We start from the raw sequence: 22509 nt of genomic DNA, 5'->3' as shown, positions 1-22509 counted from the left end.
GAAGAACGAGTCCTGGGGAACAAAACAGAGATACTGTGATTGTTCTTTCCTGGGTAGAGCAGAGCAGGGCAAGAAGCAGTCAAGGTCATCAGTAGAAAACCTATAGAACTGCAGTCACGTGCTGCTAATTGAATTGGGGACATTTGAACAGTGGCAGTCTGTAGTTGCAGGTGATTAAATTTACCTCTGAACTTCAGACCATGAGGTGAATCACGGTTACGCTTGGTGCAAAACTGCCTGAGTGTGAACACAGGAGATTTGATTTGATTTGAAGTATTCGATTGATTTGAATCAAGTCAAATCTTCACAATGCCTGAGTATTCAAAGTAATGGGTATACTGCTGATCAATTTGTACTTTGAAATGTGTTTCGGGAAGAAGCAGGAATGATGATTAGGATGTGTGGAGTAAAAATTATAAAGTTGTGTGGCTATTACTAAAATGATGTTTTATGTTTGTGATCAATTCTTATCATATTTACAGAGTTTTATCCTTTAACTGGAAGGGCTGAAAATGAACATGGCATGTTTTCAAACTGTCAGTCAGATATCATAGTAATAGCTGAAGTATTTTTGTGTTTTTCCACTGATATTTGTTCAGGATGGTTTGCCTTCTGAAATACATTTGCAACTACTGTCCTGTCCAAGTTCATTTCACAGAAATGAAAAGACTCAATTTGAAGCTAAATGTTATTTTAATGGGTCACAAGTGTTCTTTTGTATCCACTTTTTACAGCCAAATTAGTCCTGAAAACATCTGCTTTGATGATTTGTTCTGCTCTTTTACACAGCTTTCTGATGATTGCATCATATTTACAATTGATGATTATAATAATTATATTCTGTTACAGAGTAGTAACTGAACTGTCTGTTGCAAAGCAACACAGATAATCTTGTGAGCTCATAGGCCATGTGTCTTTTTGAAGACTGCCACACCAGGGACAAAAAGTCAGCCAGTATGTGGTTACAAATGAGTTTGGCACAAGATAGAGGGACGTGCAAATAACAAGGACAACAGGTAACAACTGATGAGGTAAATATGCTTTGCTTTTCTTTTGCAGTTTTGGTCACACTCAGCTGTAGAAACTCTGTGGTTCCCTCTCTCTTGGTTAGTTTTATTTTGTTGGACATACCTCATTATAGCACTCAAGCTTTTAAGTTCTGAAATATTGGAGATGAGTTTCTGGAAGGTTGAAAATTGTTAGTCTAATTATAAATGTGAAATTTGATGGCTTCTGATGTATGTATGACACTAGATAAGATATTGGCTTGTATAAATGGAAAAATACATGTTTGCTGATTAATAATCTTTAAAGTGTTTCTTTGGAGCAATTTGGGGAAAATAAATCAGAAGGCATCCAGTGAAACAGATTGAGGATCTCATTTTGCATTATTTAAAAGAATACTGCCTCTAAAGATTCATGAGTTGGAGATAAATGATGTGTCATGTTTCAATAAATGATTTCTGCTCCATTTCAGTAGAAGTTACTCTTTTAATTGATTCAAAATAGTCTTTTTCATTCTCACATCTTACTCTAGGGATGTCAAGTCAGATTTTCTGTGCTGTAGTATACAGGTATTGGCTTTATGATAAAGGAAGAGTATTCCCTCCAGAAGAGTTCATTCCTCTAAGTGCAAGAGAAGACCTTATATGTTCCTATGTCACTAGATGCATAGATCTAGTTTGTTGACTTTTCAAAATCCTCCTACTCAGGAGTATATTGTTGTAGTAACAAAACCTTTGGAAGATTAGTGTTACCCCAGAGAAGCATAAAATCTTCCCCTGCCCCTGCCACAATCAGCTGCTTTAATGTAATTGACCCAGACTTTTCATTTTTTCTGTTCTCCAGTAAAGGGCTGAAGTATGCACTGAGGGTTTAATGAGGGGCAGGGCAAATGAATGGTTGTGCAATTAATTCTGGTAATTAGGTAGGGCCTACTCTTACTGATAAGTAATCAAAGGTTCATGTGCAATTTGAACTGGTCTCTATTCAAGACTGTTCCTTGATTAGATTATTTCTTACTTGAACTTCTATAAAATGGGCGTTGTTCAGTATTATCAGTATATTCCTGTGCTAAGAAAGGTAGAAGCTCCTCTCTCATCGTAAGTTATACTGGAATTTCTCTCTTACAATGAGATTGTTTTGCTGTTTAATTGTGCATGAATTTATCTTTATGCAAAAAAACCAAACAAAAACCCCAAAACCATATGAAGTGAATTTCTTAATTTATGTTTGTAAATCATAGGGCAAAAAGGTGGAAAGATAATTTTGCAAGAAATTCGTGGGATAAAAGAAATTATAATGATTTCAGCTGTTTCATTTTGTTTCAGATTGTGATTTGGAATCGTGGAGAATTCACAGGCCTTCCACAATGGGAGAAAGGACAGAGGGTACAAAATCCCATATTTCAGAGGCTGAATACAGCCCTGTCAATAAATCAGACAGGACAGATCCAAGTGAAACACAGGATGGAAATGACAATACGTTGCAACTGAAGAAAGAAATATCTTTGGTTAATGGCATAAGCCTTATTGTAGGCAACATGATTGGTTCAGGTATCTTTGTCTCTCCCAAAGGAGTTCTCATCTACAGCAGATCTTATGGATTGTCTCTAATAATTTGGGCAATTGGAGGAGTTTTTTCAGTCTTCGGCGCTCTCTGCTATGCTGAACTTGGAACGACTATTACAAAATCAGGAGCCAGCTATGCATATATCTTGGAGTCTTTTGGGAGCTTCATTGCTTTTATTCGGTTGTGGACCTCACTCCTAATTGTTGAGCCAACTAGTCAGGCAATTATCGCCATCACCTTTGCTAACTACATAGTTCAGCCTTTCTTCCCCTCTTGTGATCCTCCGTATTTGGCTTGTCGTCTCATCGCGGCCGCTTGTGAATGTAAGTACTTCTTGAAATTCATTATGGTAATTTTATTAAAACAAATCTTACCGAGTTTTCAGCATTGTTGCACACTGAATCTACAATGGTTTGAGTTACAGTGTGGAAAAGAGCAATTTCTGCCCTATGAATAGCTTGCAGGTGTTCAGTCAGTGAATTACCATTTTCTCATTTGGAGCAGAACAAAGTATTTAACCCTTTCAAGTTTACTTACATGGCAAAAATGGAGGGGAATGTTGTTTTTCCTGGAGAGAGTTATTTTAAATCAAACCTCAAGGTTTGGTGTGGTCCAAGAGTTGTCATACTTCAGTTACTACTCTGGCAGGATTTAAAAAAACATTCAATCAGGATTATGGTTGTGATTAACAGTAACATCAGTGCAACAATAGCTGTTGTGTAGCTGTTTTGAGAAGTGGAGATTTTGTTTGCACAGAAAACATTGAAATGTTTGTAGTTACCAAGCCAGCTCTGTTAGTCAGTATAGAGAAACAGCTGTCCACACACTTCAAATCAGAAAGACAATGTGGTGTCCTCTACATCAACTGCTACGAGAGGGGATTTGCCACCTTTTTCTTTAGTGGAGACCTGTGACAGCAAGATCACAGTCAAGTAGGAAGAACAATTTAACAGTCTGTTCTATGGTTTCAGTGCTTATTTTGCCCTTTTCTAGCTGTCAGTGCTGAGTCTCACCTCTGCTCTGTAGCTTCATTTAACTGTTCCTGTTAAAAGCCTACACTTCTGGCCTGGCTTGGCTGATGTTGTTTGTCACATCCTGAGCTCTGGATGTCCAGCCTGGCCTTGGACACTTCCAGGGCTGGGGCAGCCACAGCTTCTCTGGGCAACCTGTGCCAGGGTCTGCCCACCCTCACAGGGAAGAATTCCTGGTACCTAATCTAATCTACATTCTTTCCAGTTAAAGCCATTACCCGTTGTCCTATCAGTGCATGGCCTTGTAAGTGATTTGATTGGATCTGTTCTCTCTTTGAAATACAGTTTAATAGAACTGAAAAAGGGTATTGAATCACCTGTGACTGTACTTGGTATTGCAGCTATTCCATGGATGTTGAACTCATCCTCAGCCTAACAAGGACAGATAAAACTTTTCAAGCACTCTTATTATGTCTGCCTAAAGGAATTTGTAGATTATCTGTCATCTATCAGAACAATATTGATTGAAATGAATTATTTCATGTAACAGTGTCTTTAGTTTCAGATAGTTGCAGAGTGCAGCTGATGAGGGGTAACATTAGGAAAATGGGCATGTAATCAGAGAAGGGGAAGGTCTTCCAATCTTTTGAAACTGTGTGCTTAGAACATCTGTTTCCTGCTGGTTTGTTCAAACCAATGTTTCAGTACTAGTGTATTTGGCTTAGTTGAACCTAAGCATTTTTCTAACAGGAAAGTGCATATTTAGGTTGCCATTAAAATCTTTGAAAAATGAATTAAACTGAATATTGTTTAAATAGTCTTTTAATTTTTCTTCTTTTTTCCTCCCCTAGGTCTTCTAACATTCATAAATTGTGCCTATGTTAAGTGGGGAACTCGTGTGCAGGATGTATTTACTTACGCCAAAGTTATTGCTCTTATTGTCATCATTATAACCGGACTTGTTAATATAGGCCAGGGTAAGCTTATAAAAATAAAGCAAAGGTTTGTATTTATCACTTAAACTGAGTATCTGATCTGAAGGCTGTAGGCTACCTCTTTATGATGATATAGTCACTTTGAAAACACCAGTAACACCATTGCCAGGCATTGTGATACATCATAAGGTATCCAGCCTATCTCAGTTGACTTTGAACTGGGTCAAAGAAGGTAATTGTTTGCTCAGCGATATTGTGCACTTTACAGCCTGCAGTATGGAATAATAAGGGAAATGAAACCAGCAAAATACAGAGACAGCAAAAAACAATGGGAGTGGAGAAAGTTGTAAATTCCTGTCAAGAACATACTGCTTTACAGTGAGATATGTTTTTTACAGAATGAATTTTGTGCAAGACTGAAAGCGTCTGAATTTAAAGCAAAAATAGATTTCTAAGAACATGTAGGTAGATTTGTGAAACAACAGCTCTGTTTTTGCTCAAAACCTGAGTTCTAGTAGAGCTGTTGAGAAGTAGAAAGTGTGTGTGTTGGGCATTGTGCCTTTAAGTTAGAGAAATTCTGAACTTTGTTTTGCTCTTAGCCCTTCCTTTGGGGAGAATTTATTGGTATGTTACCTTAAAAAATTACTCTGCTGCCATAAAGGTCTGTCTTTCCCTGGCAATCTGGCAATTTATGTCCCTTGCTCTAACAAGTTGTTGCTAAAAATTCATGAGCTTGGTAATTATTGTGAATGGAACAAGAATATTCAATCTGTGAGCACCATGTGAAGTGTTTAATCCTTAGCACATCAGCCTGTCCTTTGTTTTGCAGATACTGGTTTTGTTCACAACTCCTTGATGTTGTCTCCCATCTCTGTGTCTAACTCAGCAGTTACTCTGCCTATGTCTGTGCCAAGGGAATAGCAACCCAATATCAGGTTGGGATAGAAAGTAGGGAAGAGAAATAAGTAAAGAAGTAAAGGTATTTTAGAGGTCTCAAATATTAGCCTGGCCAGTTTTGGTGGAATCAAAGCATTTCAGGATGCACAGTGCACATTTTGGAGTTACAGAGTAACTCACCTTTCTGTATTTGGTGGGTTTGTGTGTGTCTGTATATGTAAAATAGTCTGAATGTATAAACTGTGATTGATGAGCTTGTCTTGAGTTGCTTAAAGTCGAAAGATGGCACAAATTTTCACAAATACTAGTGCAAAACCCCATAACTTCTCTTATTTTGACTTAAGAAAATTTTGACTCAAGTAACAGTAATACTGTTATATCCTGTTCATTTTTCTCAGTTTTTGGGTTTTAATAGCAAAAACTTACCCATTCATTTAGGTGTTTGTGTGAAGTTTTATGTCATAGTTATCTAAAATCAGCTGTAATCTTTGTTTTCTGCATGGGCAAAATGTTTGAAAATTTAAAAGGATATAAAAGAACAGAATGGATTATTTTATAAATATATGTTATTAAAAATACCCTTAGTCTGAGTTGCAAGTTGTTTGTAGCTTAGTCTGAACTTAATGTTCCTAAAGTTCTTATGCCGTTGTGGACATACTATGTATTTAATTGTAGAACAGTGTCATCCACACCCCATAATTTTTAGTAGTTTTAAATGCCACATTCTCACAGCTAAAGCACAGAATGGAATTGGAAAAAAGGTCTTAATAAGCAGATTTTAAGGAATTAAGATTTCTGAGGGTTTTTTGTAGTTGTGTGACAAATTGAAATACATTATTTGGTGCGTTTTATTATCTTGTCATTGATTGCATCTCTTCCACACACAGGACACACATCACACTTTGAGAACTCTTTTGAGGGATCCTCTTTTAATATTGGAGACATCTCCCTTGCACTGTATTCTGCCTTGTTCTCTTACTCTGGTTGGGATACGCTCAATTTTGTAACAGAAGAAATCAAAAACCCAGAAAGGTAAATTGATTCGAGCTTTGTGAATCTGAATAGTTCCCAAGTTGCTTTGTTTGTGTGTCATTCACTAATGGGTTCTGAGCTTAAACAGAATAAGTAGAACTGCTCTATGCTTAGATGGTGAGGCTGCGAAGAGCCACTAGCAAAGGTTTACTAAACTCCATTAAAAATGCAAAAGAAAGAAAAAGCTAAGTATAAATAAGTCTTATTAAGCTTTCAGATCAAGATGGTACTACTGTTTATTATAGTAGTGGAACAGGTGCCTAAGTGTAGTCTGTACTGTGTTTATCAGTGTAATCATTCTCATTTTCTAACAGGGTGTTTAGCTGATAAATATTTCTTCATAATAATTTGCTCTGTGTAGACATCAGTGCCTAATACAGGCTTTGTTCTTGGTACAATTGTAGCTGTTAAAGTGAACTTCAAATTCAGCTTCCTGCATCAAGAATTCTTGGGAATAAGGAGGTATTCCAGACTTCTGTACAATTACTGCAAGAATTACATATTTTTCATGTTCACTTAAGTCATATTGCCCTCACTCAGAAGTTGCAGTCCACAAGTTAAATTTGACATAGATCCCTGGCTTTAATCTTGGTTGAAACAAAAGCCTTAAAAGCCATTTCAGCTTTTTGTTACATGTTGTAATGTTTCTGAATTAATTTCTCAGTGATTTTATAATTCTGTTTCTTTATGCTGAGGTTCATGGGTCTCTTACGGTGAGTGTGCAAGCTGGACAGAGTCAGAACTCCCAGTTACTAATCTACTGATTTATGTGGGGCATTGTGGTGTATGTTTGTTTTTCTGCTTCTGCAGCATCAGACAGACACAGCTGGACCTCTGGGCCTTAGGAAGTTTTTGAGGAAGCTTCTGAGGTTTTACTCAGACTGATGATTTCTGTGCTTTGTTGGAATTTGGTTTTTTTGTTGTTACAGAAAACAGAGTTCATGAAAAAAAGCTGCCACGATGTGTTTGATTTCAAACTGGGCTAATGTGATAGTAACACTGACAGTTCTGCTTCCCTTTTTGAAACAAAATTTGACTATCCCTGCAAGGTCTGAGGAAAGAATAAGGCTGAGAAAAGCCAAAGCCCAACATTAAAAATTTGCTCATGCTCTGTAGTTTCTTTCAGGGGAGCTGCAGACTCAGGGTTGAGTTTATCTCACAGTTAAATCTTTCTTGTTTACACCTAATGGTTAGCAGTGGTTTCCTGTGACTCTTTTTTTTATTACTTTCTAGACATGTGTATATTACTAGCAAACACCACATCCTGAGATTCACAGCTGTATAGCAATCTGGATCTGCATCTCTATTTTCTGCAGTTTTGCAGCCCAGTTAGTTCTCTGCAGTGGTGAGGGCAGATGAGAAGGTCAGGATTTGGTTTGGTTTAGTAGATCTCCCTCCATCAGTTCTAGCAATAGGTGGTGGAAGAACAGCTGCATTCCCCAGGGGGAAGGAGTGCAGTGCTCTGCCTCTTTGGTTTCTAGTTGTGGTAATTAACGTGACCAGTAGGAAATAATTTAAAGCATGCAAATGTGAAGGCAGTTATTACAGATCTGGAAACCTTGAAGTTGAGGTATTTGAAGAACAGTTGCATAGAATCACTTTTAACAATAATGTAAGTTTTAAGTTATTGTAAAAATTAGATTTTTTTCCAGTATTCTGTATTAGAATTTCTAGTTTTAAAAGAAACCAAACTCTGGTTCCAGGAATACCTTCTGTCTATTGTACAGGATACAAATAAATAAGTTTATTCTGTTATTAACGGATTTTTTTTCTGCTGTTGTGGGGTTTGGGGTTTTTTTTTTGTCTTACAGAAACTTACCACTGGCTATTGCAGTGTCTATGCCAATTGTGACTGTTATCTATATTATGACCAATGTAGCTTATTATACAGTACTGGATGCTCAAGCCGTGCTTGCCAGTGATGCTGTGGCAGTGGTAAGTTGACCATGTGGCATTTTGTTATATTAACTTTGCACCTTTTAGGGGTGCATTTCACTTTAAGGGACAAAACTGGAAAAATCCCTAGTTTATTACAGTACTCTCCTGAAAACAGGATGACAGGACAACTCATCACAAATAATTTAATCTAAAGTAGAATAGCAGTTAATAAAATCATTTCTAACAATATATTGCCAGATTTATTAAAACAAGCAGAGATGCATCTTGTTAATGTATTTTGCAAAGTCACTAATTAGACTTGTGCACTTTGAGCTGATTGTAAATGAAGAGTCATTAGTACCGATTGTGGTCTGTGTTCCTTCCTGCCGCCCTCCCTCCGCAGGGGGAGCGGCACTTGGGTCGCTGCTGAGCCGAGGGTGCATCCCTGGTAGTGGCGATGTGCCAGCTCGGCTCTCACTGGCTTTGGCTTTGTATCTCCTTGTTGGTAGCTTACATCGCTGTCTTCCCAACACTGCATTAATTCCAACAACTTTTAATATTCTGAAATTCCTTATTTTTGTGTATGGAAGGAAGTTTGAGTCCTATTAAAATATATAAGCTTCTTAAAGTAAAAGCTGGTCAAAGCATGTTTTATATTTAAGCTAATCATTAAGCAAAAGGGAAGAGGTTTTTTCCCCCCTGTAACTAGTTCTGGTTACTCTGTACTTTAAAGCTGAGAGTTGGGAAAATTTAATCTTTTTGGTTATTTAATTGGAAAAAAAGAAATAATACCATACCTTCCTTTTTGTTTCCTAATTGGCTTCTAAAAAGCAGTTACACAATGGACAGAGAGTTTTAAATATATCAAAATTAAGGAAGTATTTACTCTGTTCCCACAGAGGATTACTATGATTAAAAACAGGCTTAGCAAACCAGGAAACCTTGTTTCAGGTACTTGGGCAGGTGGTTCCACTAAAGCACTTAATTGACTTTATTTCAAGCTTCACAAATATTTATATTTAATGTGAATTTTTAAAATTGTTTATGGTAAATGTAGACTGTAACTTTATTTCAAATATAATTAGACAGATGCTTGTTTCAAAATGTGTTGAAATCAAATAAACTTTAATTCTTTACCTCTTTTTAGCTGGACTATGCAAATACTAAGTTTTTATGAAATATACTGTGGAAGGCTTCTTAAAGCACTTCAGACTGAAACAAAACAAATACAGAAAACATGTATTTTTGAATAAGCATATGCTAAGGAGTAAAACCTTCAGCAATGTTTATTTTTGTTGTAGGCTATACTATCTCATATAAAGTAATGAAATTATTAATACTTGTCTATAGTTAATTAATCCAGATAAATCTAAAAGCCAATAGACAGTCCACCATCTGTCCTGACTTCTGTGAAGCAACACAGGGTTTTCTTCCAAACAAAACTTGGAAAATACACTCCTTTGGCAGAAATTACATTCTCCAATCCAGTCTATCCTCTGAGAGTATTCTGTGCCTGCTCTACTGTTCCTGCCCCGTGTCAGCACAGAGGTTTGTACTGCCATGTAGGGAATGGGGGCAGGAAAACTGGCCACCCCTGCAAGGCTGGGGCAGTGATTCCCTGGGGGCTGCCCAGTCTGTGTTCCTGAGCACAGCAAGTGGAGTATTGCAGCAGTGATTGGGGACCACATGAATGGGGGGTGATGAATGCCTGATCCTCACTGCACCTGGGAAACCCAGGCCTAAATGTTTACGATTTTATATACACTTCATTTAGTTGTTCTTTAACATTGTTTTTGACTAAAAGTGAGTATATATTTATACATTTATGTATATACACATGCTGTGTGATTTTTACATGGAATTGTAATAATCAGAACTGGACAGATCATCCTCTCAAGTACAGAATGTATCTGGATGTGGAGGGGTAAAAAGGAAGACTTAAGAATGATATAAAGTCCTTAGTCATTGTATTTGCATGTAGAGTGACCAGGATAAAAATGAAAAATGTGTTTGTACATTCCAAAGTTATTTTAGAAGTTTTACTCCTTGGACTAATTTCAATGGAAGTTAACTGAATAAATGACTTTGGAAATCTAGAACCATAATTTTTCATTTGATTTCAGGTTTGTCAAATACTTGAACTTAAAAGCCTAACTAATGTACTATCTAAAGGCATTTTTGCTGAGATGTCTCATCAGCAATGGTCTTCTGATTGCCGCTGCCTATATGCCTTTTAGAATGATCAGTTGAAAATGCAGCTGAAGTTTGATATTTAGCACTTAATTCATTGAAGATTCCTTTTCATTGCTGATATGAATTCAGTTGCCCAGTTTTATGAAACCAACTTCAGGTTTGATCTGCTGTTACCTTGGCAAGTTGTGTGGACCTGTGGCAGGATGTCTGTAGAGTCGAAGAGTTGACACAGGATCTGACACAAGCACTGCACAAACTTGGGACTACTCTAATGAGGTCCCATGGGACCTTGTGTGTGGTTGGATTGCAGTCAGGGAGTGCAGCAGGTTTGCTCTTGGAGCTCATGTTCAATTTAGCCTGTTCTAAAAGGGAAGGTCCCTTTAGTTCCAGTGCTGAACGATGTGAACCAAAAAGCAGGAAGTGGCCATAATTTGGCGAATTGCTTCAAAAGTGCACTTGGAGTCCAAATTCAATACTCAACAATGCACCCAATAGTTCTCTAGTGAATTCGGGGAGGGGAGGGGGAAGAGCTAATGACTATTTGAAAATCCTTCTATAATACAGAAATGTAAAAACCTTTATGGTGAAATTTCTCTGGGTGGTGGAAGAGAATTTTATCCTGAGTGGAATCTTTAAGAAGACTTAGGGCATTGTGCTTAGTGGATGAATGAAGAAAGAAGGTGAGAATTAAGCTATTTAAAAAACTTAATCTGATGAAAATGAGCCACTTTGTTCTGCTGACATATTCTACATGTGATACAGGATACAGATTGCTGTTGTTTCCTTATTGCCTTTTATGTATTTGTGGAGTGAAAATTACATTAATTAATTTTTAAAGAAACATGGTAGTAATATTGCTGCATTTTAAAGTCTCTTGTGTAGTAAAGTTGCAGTTAAATACAATCTTTCCTTGTTGCTATTTTGGGAAGGAATGGAGTAGCTTTCTCCTTTTCAGTCAAGAGGTTTTGAGCTGCAAAAAGTGAGGGAGGATGCAGCTATTTCCTGTTTCTGAATGATGGGACTAAAGTTCTAAATAAAAGAAATATAGGTGTATCTTTGCACATCACCTTCCCAACTATTTTTCTCAGTGGCTGGGAGGTGAAAGAAATCTTTCCAAGGGATTATATGAAAAAAAAAAGATGAAAAAATGTTCTCCTTTTACTTCAGAACTGGTTTCTTTGTCCAATGCTGGAGCTAGGAAACTGATTTTTAAGCTTTTTTGTTTAAGTAATTTAAGTAATGCAGCAACAGGTAGCTTAGAAGTTCTGCAAATGCTTTTCAGATGGTTGCTGATCATGTCAAACCACTTTCCTTTTCAAAGATTCCTGTCAGAGTTTCACACTTGACTTCTCTTTTACCTCCTTATGCAAACCATCACAACCTTTGCTGTTCAGATTTATGTGTGTGAAGCAGTTACTCTGTAGCACAAACACACTTAAATAAAAGTAGCCATCTCACCTTCCACTGTTACTGAACAACTTTTTTTCCCATTCCATTCTCATTTGAGACTGCTATTGTATTTTTGTCTGTGAAGAGGGTGGCTGTTTCCACAAGAACTTCCTGGACTGCATCATCTAACAGGAAAGAATATACTGGCTGGCAGCGTCTCTCCTGTTACCTCCTTTCTGTGTTTGGTCATGTCTGGGGAATTTGACAGAGTTCATACAATAGGTGATATTTGGCAGCTTACTGCTTTTACTTGGAAGAGCTGAAATGGTTGTCCCTTGTTGCCAGCTGTCATCTTTTGTGGGGCAGAACAGCTTTGTCAGTAAACTGGGGATAAAGAGGATGGCTGCATTGCCCCTTCGAATACCATCTCATGAGCCAGCGCTGGTCAGTCCATTTTACCTTGGTGTTCTCATATTCCAGAGCAGACCTGCACCCTCAGTGAACTGCAGTGTGGGAAGCTGGGTGTTCTGGCTGTTTCATTCTTCGTTGATGTATCGTGACATAAATGATGAGTCTCTTTTTTCTAACTGAATTCAGACAGAATGTTTAAGTTATTCTTAGACCTTTTGGATATTACTTCTCTTCCTTCATTTGGCCAGTCACTGGCTTCTTTTCTAAGGAGGCAAATCTACTTGTCTTTGGCTGTCAGTGTCATGTTCCTCTTCTTTGCTTGCACTGGCACTTCCCAGTGAAGTTTCTTTGGATGAAATGCACATTCCCAGCCTTACAACTGAAGAACTCTTCATTAGGGGTAGGCAGTTGCTTTTAGAGGAGAGCTGTTTAGTAAGTAATTTGCCTTCTTACTTGGAGCTGGCTGTGATTCACTACCAATGCAGCACTTCTGATACCAGTTATGTAGAAGTTCTCTGGCTGTGGGGTCCAAGCTGAAAAGCTGAGCCAGAGCTTGAAAGAGTGCTACCTAATCCTTTCAATGTGAGAAAGGCAAGACACTTTGGAAAACACTAAACCCTTCTTCTACAACTACCTATTAGTAGTGCTAAGAACAGGATAAACACCAGAGAAGATTTAAACCAAGTGTCCTCAGCACCTCCATGAAACATAAACAAAACATCTGTACTCTTAATGTGGGCCATGGAAAAGACATGTGCAGTAGACTGCAATATATTAATGCAGCAGAGGGATGCTGGTTTCTCTTACCATATGATTGTGTTAGTAACATAAAGATGAAGAGGGAATTCCATGCTGGACCTTCTTTTTCTCCCAGAAGAGGCATTGCCAATAATAAAAGGAGAGGATTATGGATATTTGAGTGGAATTGATCAACGCATGGTGATTGAAAAAGAAGAATTACAAGAAACACGAACATTTAAATTGCTTTCTTTTAGAGCCTTACAGTTTCCTGGCAGTTTTCAGTTGATGTACACTCCTTTCCTTTCTTCAATGTGTGTGATGTTAAATCTAATTTGGTTAATGTGGAGGGATGTCATACAGTATCTAGACAATGTAATCTCTGGCAGTGGGAGAACTCGGTGGCTTTTTTTTGGCATGTGCAGCTTCCTGATTGCCATAAATGAGAGGGTTTTTCCTTTAGGAAATAGCACCCTAGAGGCCCGAGTAGCTTAAAATGGAGGAAACACGTAGCTCTGACTATCAAATCTTCCTGTAATGCTTGAATCTATTTATACTCTAGCTTAAGAAAAATGTCAAAGCAGAATTAATTGCACTTTCAAAATACCAATCAGATTGCTCATATATATATATGTATGTGTAAATATATATATAAATCCCCTTACTGCTTGGTGTGATTTCAGGGTAAGAATGTTCAGAACTGAGCCTGGAAAAGCTCCTTTGCCATAAGATCTTGAAAAGAGTTAAATAAAGAGGCTCTGTGGGTGCCTTTTAAACCTTACTAGTAGAAATACCTCATAATCTTTGGGTACAGTTCTGTGTAAGTTTCTTATTCATGTTGGACTACATTCTCTTGGCATTTATCCCTCCAGTCAATACTGTTCAGTGCTCTGCCAACCCAGCATGTGCTTGCAGCTGACACGCTCTCAGTGTAGTCTGTCTTTTTTGTGTGCCTCTAAGAGCACCTTTTGTGTTCAAGTAAGCGTGATGAAACAGTCCTCATCTTGTGATTTGTAACATAAATGTGGGTCTTGCGAATCATCTCTGTGCCTGAATTACCGTGTGCGAGGCAGTATCCTGTGTATTTTGTTGTGGCAGCTCTTTACACAGGGCAATTCCTGCTAATTTTAGTTCAACCTGTTGGTATGGGACTGTTGTTTGGACCTTTAAAAGGACAAAATAGTGTTTTTGCAAACCATTCACAAGTTACCAGCTGATGATCATGAGATCAAACTAAGTGAAGATAAAAATAAAATGTAGTTAAACCTGTCATTCATGTCTTGAAACAAAGCTGTAAGTCAGTTTTTGATCATTCTTCTGGGAGTAAAGTAACATTTTAGCCATGATGAAATAAGGGCAATTCAGCTGAGAAGTGCATGACTGGAAGCCTCTTCATTATTATTACATGTTGATGGTTTAGGAGAGATAAAAACTAGAACTAAGAGGAACAATTCCAGGTGTGTGTCCTACAGTGTATGTGTATATGTATATACCTTACATGTCCAATGGATGGGAGGGCATAAAAGGACTTTATCTGTAATTGCAAGTGTATTATCAGTCACTGAATCTCTCCTTCTTAACTGGTAGAAGCAGTTCAAGTCTGGACTACAGGGATTGTCAGACTATAGCAGAGATGACAATTTAATGTCTTAATCCTTCTTGCTCTTTAGACTTTCTCAGAAGAAACCTGAGAGGAAATTCATCCACATAGTGGTGACTTTCTCCTGTTATGGTGGACTAAATGCTTCTGCTTATAGCTGCCTCCAGGTAGGCTCCTCTGTCATCCTCCACATACCCTTACAAATGCTCCATTCTTTCCCTTGTGCCACCTCATTTGTTTTTATAAATGCACTTCCCTACTCCCAGAAGTAGTTAAAGTGGAATTGGTGAGGTGCTCAGTTCAGAGCCCAGGTCTGGCTCATTTGTGGAGGTTTTATGACTGTAGAATTTCAGTTTTAGCAGAAAGCAGCCACTAACTCTTCTCCCCTTTTTTGTTTTTTGGAGTTTTTTTGGTTTTTTTCTTCCCCTCTTGATACACTGCACTTGGTGTATGTGCTTGATAACTTGATTGCTTGTTGTACTTTTCTCTGCCCTACCTTTTTGCAAAATAATCCTCTGACATAGGCACAGTGAATGTTTATTGTGGCCAATTTTACTTACACTTCATTAACTCTTTTTGGCAAGAAACACTGTAGAGGTCTCTGTTTTTGTCTTTGTTCAGAAGACAATATATCTGAGCTTTGGAGAAAACACTTCTTGGCATCTGTTGAAATCTGAGTGTTGAAGATTTATAAACTGGCACTCAAGTGTTGAGTACTAGTACATGAACTTGTTAGAAAGGAGGGTGAAATCCTGTCAGAAAACAGTTGCATAAAGACAGATGGGTCTTTATGTGTTAAGCTAGTTAATATTACTAGAAAATTTAGCCAAACTTTCAGGTACCTTTCAATTTTGTTTTGCTGGAAGATCATTTTGCAGGCAAATGTTCTTGGCAAACCAAGCTGAATGTTTTTTAGATCATTCTCAAATAAAATACTCTTTTGCACTACCTCACTTAGGGAAAAGTTCAGCTCTTCAAGTTTCTCCACCCTTTGCTCTATCAGGAATCCCACTTAACACGTTAGAAATTACATTGGAAATGACAGTGTTTGGGAAATGCTGTCACTCTGGTACTCTCTCTTTTGAATAGTCTGTCCTGTACAGATGTAGGGAAATTACTTACTTAGGCTTTGAGCTGGATCTACACCTGTGGTAGAAATCCAGAACACATTGAATCTGTAGCATTTTGATCTGGGTATAATTTGTGGGTTTTACTGCTCATATTGGTTTTTTCCAAGATGTGTGAAACAACATTAGCATGTCTTAGAAAAATTGGATCTACGTTACAGGATGGAAATGGCCTTTGAGTTAGTCCTGCACCTGTCATTCCCCACTGGCCCATTACTAGATGTTTCAGAAGGAAAAGGAAAATGCTTGCAAAGAACACTTTTTGAGGGAAAAAAATTCTGGAAGTGACATATTAGCTAATTTGCATCCTTCAGCATACATTTTCTCTCTTCTTTAACTGTTAATATTACTTACCTGAATGCTTATCCTTTAGGCAATCTTACTAAATATCTTAATTCTCTAATATCTGGTTGAGCGAGTTCTATATCTTAGCTTTGTATATTTAAAACAAAATCCTCTAGCAGGTTTAAGTTTTGTCTAGTAATTTCACTGCCGTTTGGCTTCAGAACTCAGCAGTGCAGGTTTGAATAATCCTTTAAAACATTACAACAATTGCCTGTTAGAGTTTTCATCTTGTCCTCATTCTTGTTCTGAAGAAGTTGTCTTAATTAATTCACTGGATCATAATGAAATATGTTCTGCATCAGGAGACTGGGTTTCTTAGAGCTGCATTTAGATCCAATATGGATCTGAGAGAAACACTTTGGGTTCTAGTAAATGTTTATACTTGAGATGCAGAAATTTTTTTATATACAGTAATATAGATTACTAGTTGCAGTTTCAATTGACTGAAAATGGGTAATCCATGGTACACAGAACACTTTACTTATGGCATGGTCTTTTGCTACATTCATGTTCTGATTTCAGCATTTGTACATGGGTTAGTTCTTTTTATACTTTTCTCTTGTTAGTTTTTATAATGTCTCTGGGAATTTGTGTGTTTTTCCACTGCAGCCTCACTGGTGCACTGACCTTCCAAACCATTCCTGCCAGGTTTGAAGAGGTGGGGGAGGCTCTGGCTGCTGTCTCGTTTTGGTCCAGTGGGCGGGACCTTGGGAATTTTCTGGTTAGCTAAACCCAGTTTTATCAGTATTGTTGTTTGGTACTCTCCTTGGTAAAGAGTTTTGGTTTTTTTTCCACTTGCATCGAAGTGTATTTGACCTCTCTGTCTGTGTATTGGAGAGAAATGGGTATTGAATTGGAGGAAGAAGACTCCCATCCGAGATCTCTGGCCCTCCAAATTGTCTCAGACTGAGACACTCTGTCATGGAAAATCATCTCAATTTGCAGTATTTCCCAGCAACCTTAAGAAGTGACTACAGATGACAGCCCACTCTGTCGTGTGCCATGTTGTGACAGTAGAGCCCAGAGTCCCTGCTGGTGGAGCTAAAGGAAAAGAAGATGTTGCTTAGGAAGTTGCAAAAGAAAGAAAATAAAATAGATTCCTAGAATGCTGTCTATGAACAGTAGGTGTGATGTTGGCTGGGTTTATCCACTGCAGTGTGGCACTTGTCTTTTTGGTTATGTAATGGTATTTTTGTCCTTTATTCTTTGTAGTCCAGAGAATGTTCTGATGAGTTCTATAGGTCAATTAGATAATAAAATATATTAGGATTGGTGAGAAAATTCTCAGAGCATTTTGTTTTCCTCTGTGAACATTATTTTTCTGAGCAGAAAATGTGAGTTCAGGTGCTTGGCTAAACAAGTTTGTGCTTATTTAGAATTCATAAATAAATAAGAAAGCTGTGTGCTTCTTTGTGCTGCATTATGGATTGTCCTTACTATATTACTATTTTTCCATACAAACTCATTTCACAAGTTCTAATGTCGTTTTACTTATGCTTTTTTGCAGATATTTTCATGTTTTCTTTTTCTTTTCTTTTTCATCAGACATTTGCTGACCAGGTATTTGGTGTCATGAGCTGGACAATTCCCATTGCAGTAGCCTTTTCTTGTTTTGGTGGACTTAATGCTTCAATTCTAGCATCATCAAGGTAGTGCAAATCTCTGTCTGACAGATGATCATAAATTATTTATATGTTACTGTTATGCTCATCTATTATGAGAGTGGCAAAAATACTCTTGTAACTGAACCTATAGTATAGCCATAATAAAACAACAGATCTAAATAAGCCTCTGTGTGTGTGTGTGTGTGTGTGTACACACACCCTTAACACTTCCTTACTTCCCCAAAACATTCCTGAGAGTATGTAGAGCACAACTAAAGATCAAAAAAATGCTTTCGGTGTGGTGAATCCACAGGCCTTCTGATTACTTGGATTGCCTTCCATTTTACTTGGTACAGTAATTCTAGCAAGTTCTTATTTTCAAATGTATTTACTTAAAACTTACTGACCTTTTAAAATCAGTATTTTAAAACATTTTACTTGGAAAAAAACTTTAAAAGTTGCTACTCCTATGAAGCTGCAGTCAGAAACCTTAGGATATAGTATAGAAGCTTTTCTCTGAGCACTGATTGTGGATGTGTCTAGGAAGACTTTTAAATACATTTATTCAGGCATTTTAAGATCCTTCTTGTCCATTGAATGTATTTGCAATGCCTCTCCTGAAAACAAATGGGAGCATCATCTGGTGAAGCTGGACAGTTGATAGTAAAATTACGTGGGATTGCTTTTTGAGCACGTGTTTGAGTGACATCATTTTAGTTACCTAAATATCTGCTGGTGATCATTTAAAACTATTCATCTATAAGCTGGAATGTGTTCAGTGCTAGCTTTTAAAATTTTCTGAAACAATAGAAATTGTTTCAGTTACTGCAGGTGTTTTATCTCATAATTTTTTAGAAATAGGTGTTAACAGCACGTTTCTAAAAGCTTATGTATCTTTTAATGGTTGTTGTACAGTACATCTCTAAAAGAAGGGTCAAATCCAGGTCTCAGTTTAAAGGATGGAAACTGAGTGGTGTAAACATTTATTTTGACTGCTGTTATTTTTTGATTTTCTATAACACATTCTCTCTCACCTATAGCCTCAACATGTGTTTTCTTACTGTTTTTTTTTCAGGCTGTTCTTTGTAGGATCTCGAGAAGGTCACCTGCCTGATCTGCTGTCCATGATCCACATAGGGAGGTTCACACCTGTGCCAGCTCTGCTCTTCAATGTAAGTTGTTAGTGCTTTCCTTTTCAAACTGCATAGATGTGGTCATGTGAATTTTTTAAAGGAACACTTTGAAAAATTCACAAGGGAGAACTTCAAATTTAGTCTCATCAAGGTGATTGCTGAAAGAGCGATTTTATGAGGCATAAAATCATGCTAAACACCAAGGAGTATAAGATGTTACTTTAAGCAAAAAGCAGCATAAACAGCAACTTTCAATCTTTTGTTGTTGTTCTCACTTTTTTTCTGACAGTGTGCTATGACCCTTATTTACCTGGCTGTGGAAGATGTCTTCAAGCTTATTAATTACTTCAGTTTCAGTTACTGGTTTTTTGTTGGTCTATCTATTGCTGGGCAATTATATCTACGTTGGAAAGAGCCAGATCGACCCAGGCCTCTTAAGGTAATACTTACTACACAATTGATTAAAATCCCTGTCTTCTATATAATAAATTATATAAAAATATAAAAGTGCTGTCTATAATCTGGACCATACATCTTTTGTCTAAAGGTTACAAATTGATCAGGGCATTAAAAATGGTTTCCATTTTTTATTATAGCATGAAAGTTAGCTTGTCTGCTAGGTAAGAATGAGGGTGTTGGAATAGTATATACTCCATTATTGCGTGCTAGTTCAATCAGTATCCCCTCTCTCTGTCAGCTGGAGAATGTCTCAATAGGCTCACATAGTCCTTAGCTTTTTATCTTGCATTAGAAATCTCTGATAAGGACTGCTCAAATAACTATGATGGTATTTTATCCTCTAATGACCTTCTCATACTTTGATACCCTGCACAGAGAAGTCATTCTTGTTTCCCAGGTTTTACTGGATCTGTCTAGAAACACTTCATGCCACTATACAGTTTCTTTCAGCACAGCAGAGTTACAATACTTTTGCAATTTTTAGCAGCAGTTCTGTTAAGAATAATTCTGCAATTTGCTTATGATTCTAAATAGCCAGATATATGAAAGGAAAAGCAGATAATTTAACAAACTAGGGTTGAGGGGAAAAAATCTGTATGTAATGAATATTTCAATAACATTCTGTTCTGTTTTTCTGTCTCCAGCTGAGTCTGGCTTTCCCAATAATATTCTGCATATGCACAATATTTCTGGTGGTAGTGCCACTTTATAGTGACACTATAAATTCATTGATTGGAATTGGCATTGCTTTATCTGGAATTCCATTCTTTTTCTTGGGAGTCTATTTACCTGCATCAAAGAGACCTCAATTTATTACCAAGATTTTAGGTAAGTGTCTTTGTAGCTGGAGGTGTTAGGAAAGAGGAAAACTAAGTGGGTGAATCTCAGTCCGTTGATGAAAAGGGTTCTGGTAGGCTGAGCCCAGCCAGCAGCTGAGTAGTCACCGAGGCTCACTAGCACCCTCCTGCCAGGGTGAGGGAGAGAATAGGAAGAGCAGATGAGAGAAGTTGGTCAAGTTAAAGACAGTTTAGTAAGTGAAGAGGGGAAAAAAACCCTGCTGCTGCAAGTGCAATCCCTTAGCACATGGCACAGCAGTCTGATGTGCAGCCAGTCTCCAAGGAATAGCCATATGGAAAAACATTCTCCCACGTGCACACACTTTTTGCTCTACCTGTTTTTATGGCTGGGTGTGACATTACATAGTATGAAATATCCCTGTGCCTGGTCATCTTCCCTCCAAACTTCCTGCCGCTCCCCATCCTGCTGGTTGCAGGAAGGGCAGAGTGGGAGGAAAGGAAAGGAGTCATGGTACTGTGCAAATGCTGTTCAGCCATAGCCAAAAAACATCAGTGATACCCACCCTTTTTGAGCCACAAATGCAGAACACCGCACTGTGCTGGGAGGAATCTGAACTGCATTCCAGAGCCAGTAAATGTGTGCACTCATTCTGTATTTTTTACACAGATTTTATTCCTTGTATATTTAAAAACCATCCACTTTCTATGCATACATTTTGTCCTCTGTTTTTATACATTTCTCTTTAATTAAGCATAGGAAGTCTTCTATTTTAAACAGGTTGATAACTGTAAAAGGGCTGAGCATTCCTGGTAACACAAGCTAACTGTCCAGCTTTACTGAATCAGTGGATATGTGTCACAGGATGGAATTTTGCTTTCCATTGAATTGTAGCAGTTACATTACACATTTTCCTCCAGCAGTGCATTGTTGTAATTAGAGTTGAGATTTGTGGCTGTTTTTCTCATCTGTCTCCAATTTCCTGTGCAGGTACAGTCACACGGAATGTGCAGCTGCTGTGTTACTGTGTTTTAACAGAGATGGATACAGACAAGGAAAAGAAGTTAGAAATCAAATCCAACTAAATTTTAAAGCCATTACAAGAACCAGGAGAAAGGATACAAGAATTACAACTAAAGGGAAGAGATGGAACTGGAAAAAATGGGTAAACTATTTCCAGTGGGCTTTCAGAAATACTGAAAATGTACTTAGAGTTGGGTTCCCACATAGATCATGGCCTTATGTCATCCTCCTGAACTGTGGGATGTTTTCTTTGGATAACGATTATCTGTCCGTTTCAGGCACAGAACCTCTGTGCCAATTCGGTTCTGTTGGGATAGACCTGGACTTTATGAAATGGACAAAAGATGGATAGATGAAGATGCCGAGGTTGAGGAGCCTGGTCCCGGGAATGTTAATGTTTTTCACCGAATTTACAAGAACTATAGTTGTGATTCTTATTACATAGATGTTTTCCCAGTTTGGTACTGCAATGTCATCGTATCTACCCATTGTATTTTCCCTATAGTGACCCCTATCCAAGTTCTTCTTCCCATAAACCCTGAGGATTTTCTCGCCAACCCTTCCCTGATTGGTCCCAGTTTGGTGCATTGCAGTAGTTTCCCATATATGGTTATGTTCAGATCCCTGTTCCCCATTGGTCCTTTCCTTGTTCAGACCAATGGGATACTTCATCCCTCCCCTTTCTCCTCCCATGTTCCGGAAACCTCCCTCAGTCCCTTTATAAGATGGCCACCCTAATAAACCCTAATAAGCTTCTCTCGTGGACACCAGGCCTTCAGTGTGGTCCTTCCTCAGGGAGCTGTGCTGGGCTGGGTGCGGGATGAGCAATCCGAGCTTCGAGAGGCGGGCTCGAAGAGCTCGTATCCCTTAAAGCCTTCAGCCACAGTGCCTCTCAGAGCAGAAGACCTGTGCTTCAGTTTTCGGAGCTTCACCATCCACCAACACGGTTCTTTCTTCAGAATTGGTATTAAAATGGTAAGAGCTAATGGATCAAATTAGATTTCTGCAGAACCAGGTGGTGAAGTAATGCATTTTAAATTAGACTGAAAACCACTTTGACTCAAGCTGGAAATGACTTGGTCTTTAATTCTGATGGATGTTTGCATGAAAATTATTTGCTGTGTTACCTCAGTTCTTATCCCAGAAGACAACTGGTCACAACTACCTACCTAATCTATCATTGAGGAAAAAGAAATGAAGTTGTACTCCGTTATTTAAAGACTGAACCAACCTTTCTTCCTTAAATATTCATGGAAATGTGGTATCTGACTGTGGTGAAGATTTAATCATCAACACACCTTGATAGTAAAGATTTGATTAACATTTGATGATTCTTTCTTGTTAACTTATTATTGGTCAGCTTCTGCTATGCTTTATGAAACTTCCAAAATAAATTGTTCCATTTGAA

The 22509-nt window shown here is 37.9% G+C and overlaps 1 protein-coding gene across 12 annotated transcripts in view; it reads left to right on the top strand.

Annotated features, from left to right (window-relative positions):
• SLC7A6 (solute carrier family 7 member 6) overlaps nt 1-22509 on the top strand; it is a 25691-nt gene extending 3182 nt beyond the window's left edge. For 6 of the 12 annotated variants that reach the window (XM_071567834.1, XM_071567833.1, XM_071567828.1 and 3 more), the window contains 10 exons: nt 850-1016; nt 2331-2894; nt 4394-4519; nt 6262-6406; nt 8218-8341; nt 17633-17736; nt 18767-18863; nt 19114-19263; nt 19928-20111; nt 21069-22509. In XM_071567834.1, coding sequence (XP_071423935.1) covers nt 2372-2894; nt 4394-4519; nt 6262-6406; nt 8218-8341; nt 17633-17736; nt 18767-18863; nt 19114-19263; nt 19928-20111; nt 21069-21163 — 1548 coding nt within the window. In that variant the 5' untranslated portion in view covers nt 850-1016; nt 2331-2371 and the 3' untranslated portion in view covers nt 21164-22509. Of the gene's footprint in view, nt 1-849; nt 1107-2330; nt 2895-4393; nt 4520-6261; nt 6407-8217; nt 8342-17632; nt 17737-18766; nt 18864-19113; nt 19264-19927; nt 20112-21068 lie in introns of those variants that run through there. The other 6 variants (XM_071567836.1, XM_071567835.1, XM_071567838.1 and 3 more) reach the window with 4 other exon arrangements.

The sequence above is a fragment of the Pithys albifrons genome, chromosome 12, assembly GCF_047495875.1.
Source record: "Pithys albifrons albifrons isolate INPA30051 chromosome 12, PitAlb_v1, whole genome shotgun sequence".
NCBI classification, from domain to species: domain Eukaryota; kingdom Metazoa; phylum Chordata; class Aves; order Passeriformes; family Thamnophilidae; genus Pithys; species Pithys albifrons.
This window is presented reverse-complemented; position numbering and strand designations above follow the sequence as displayed.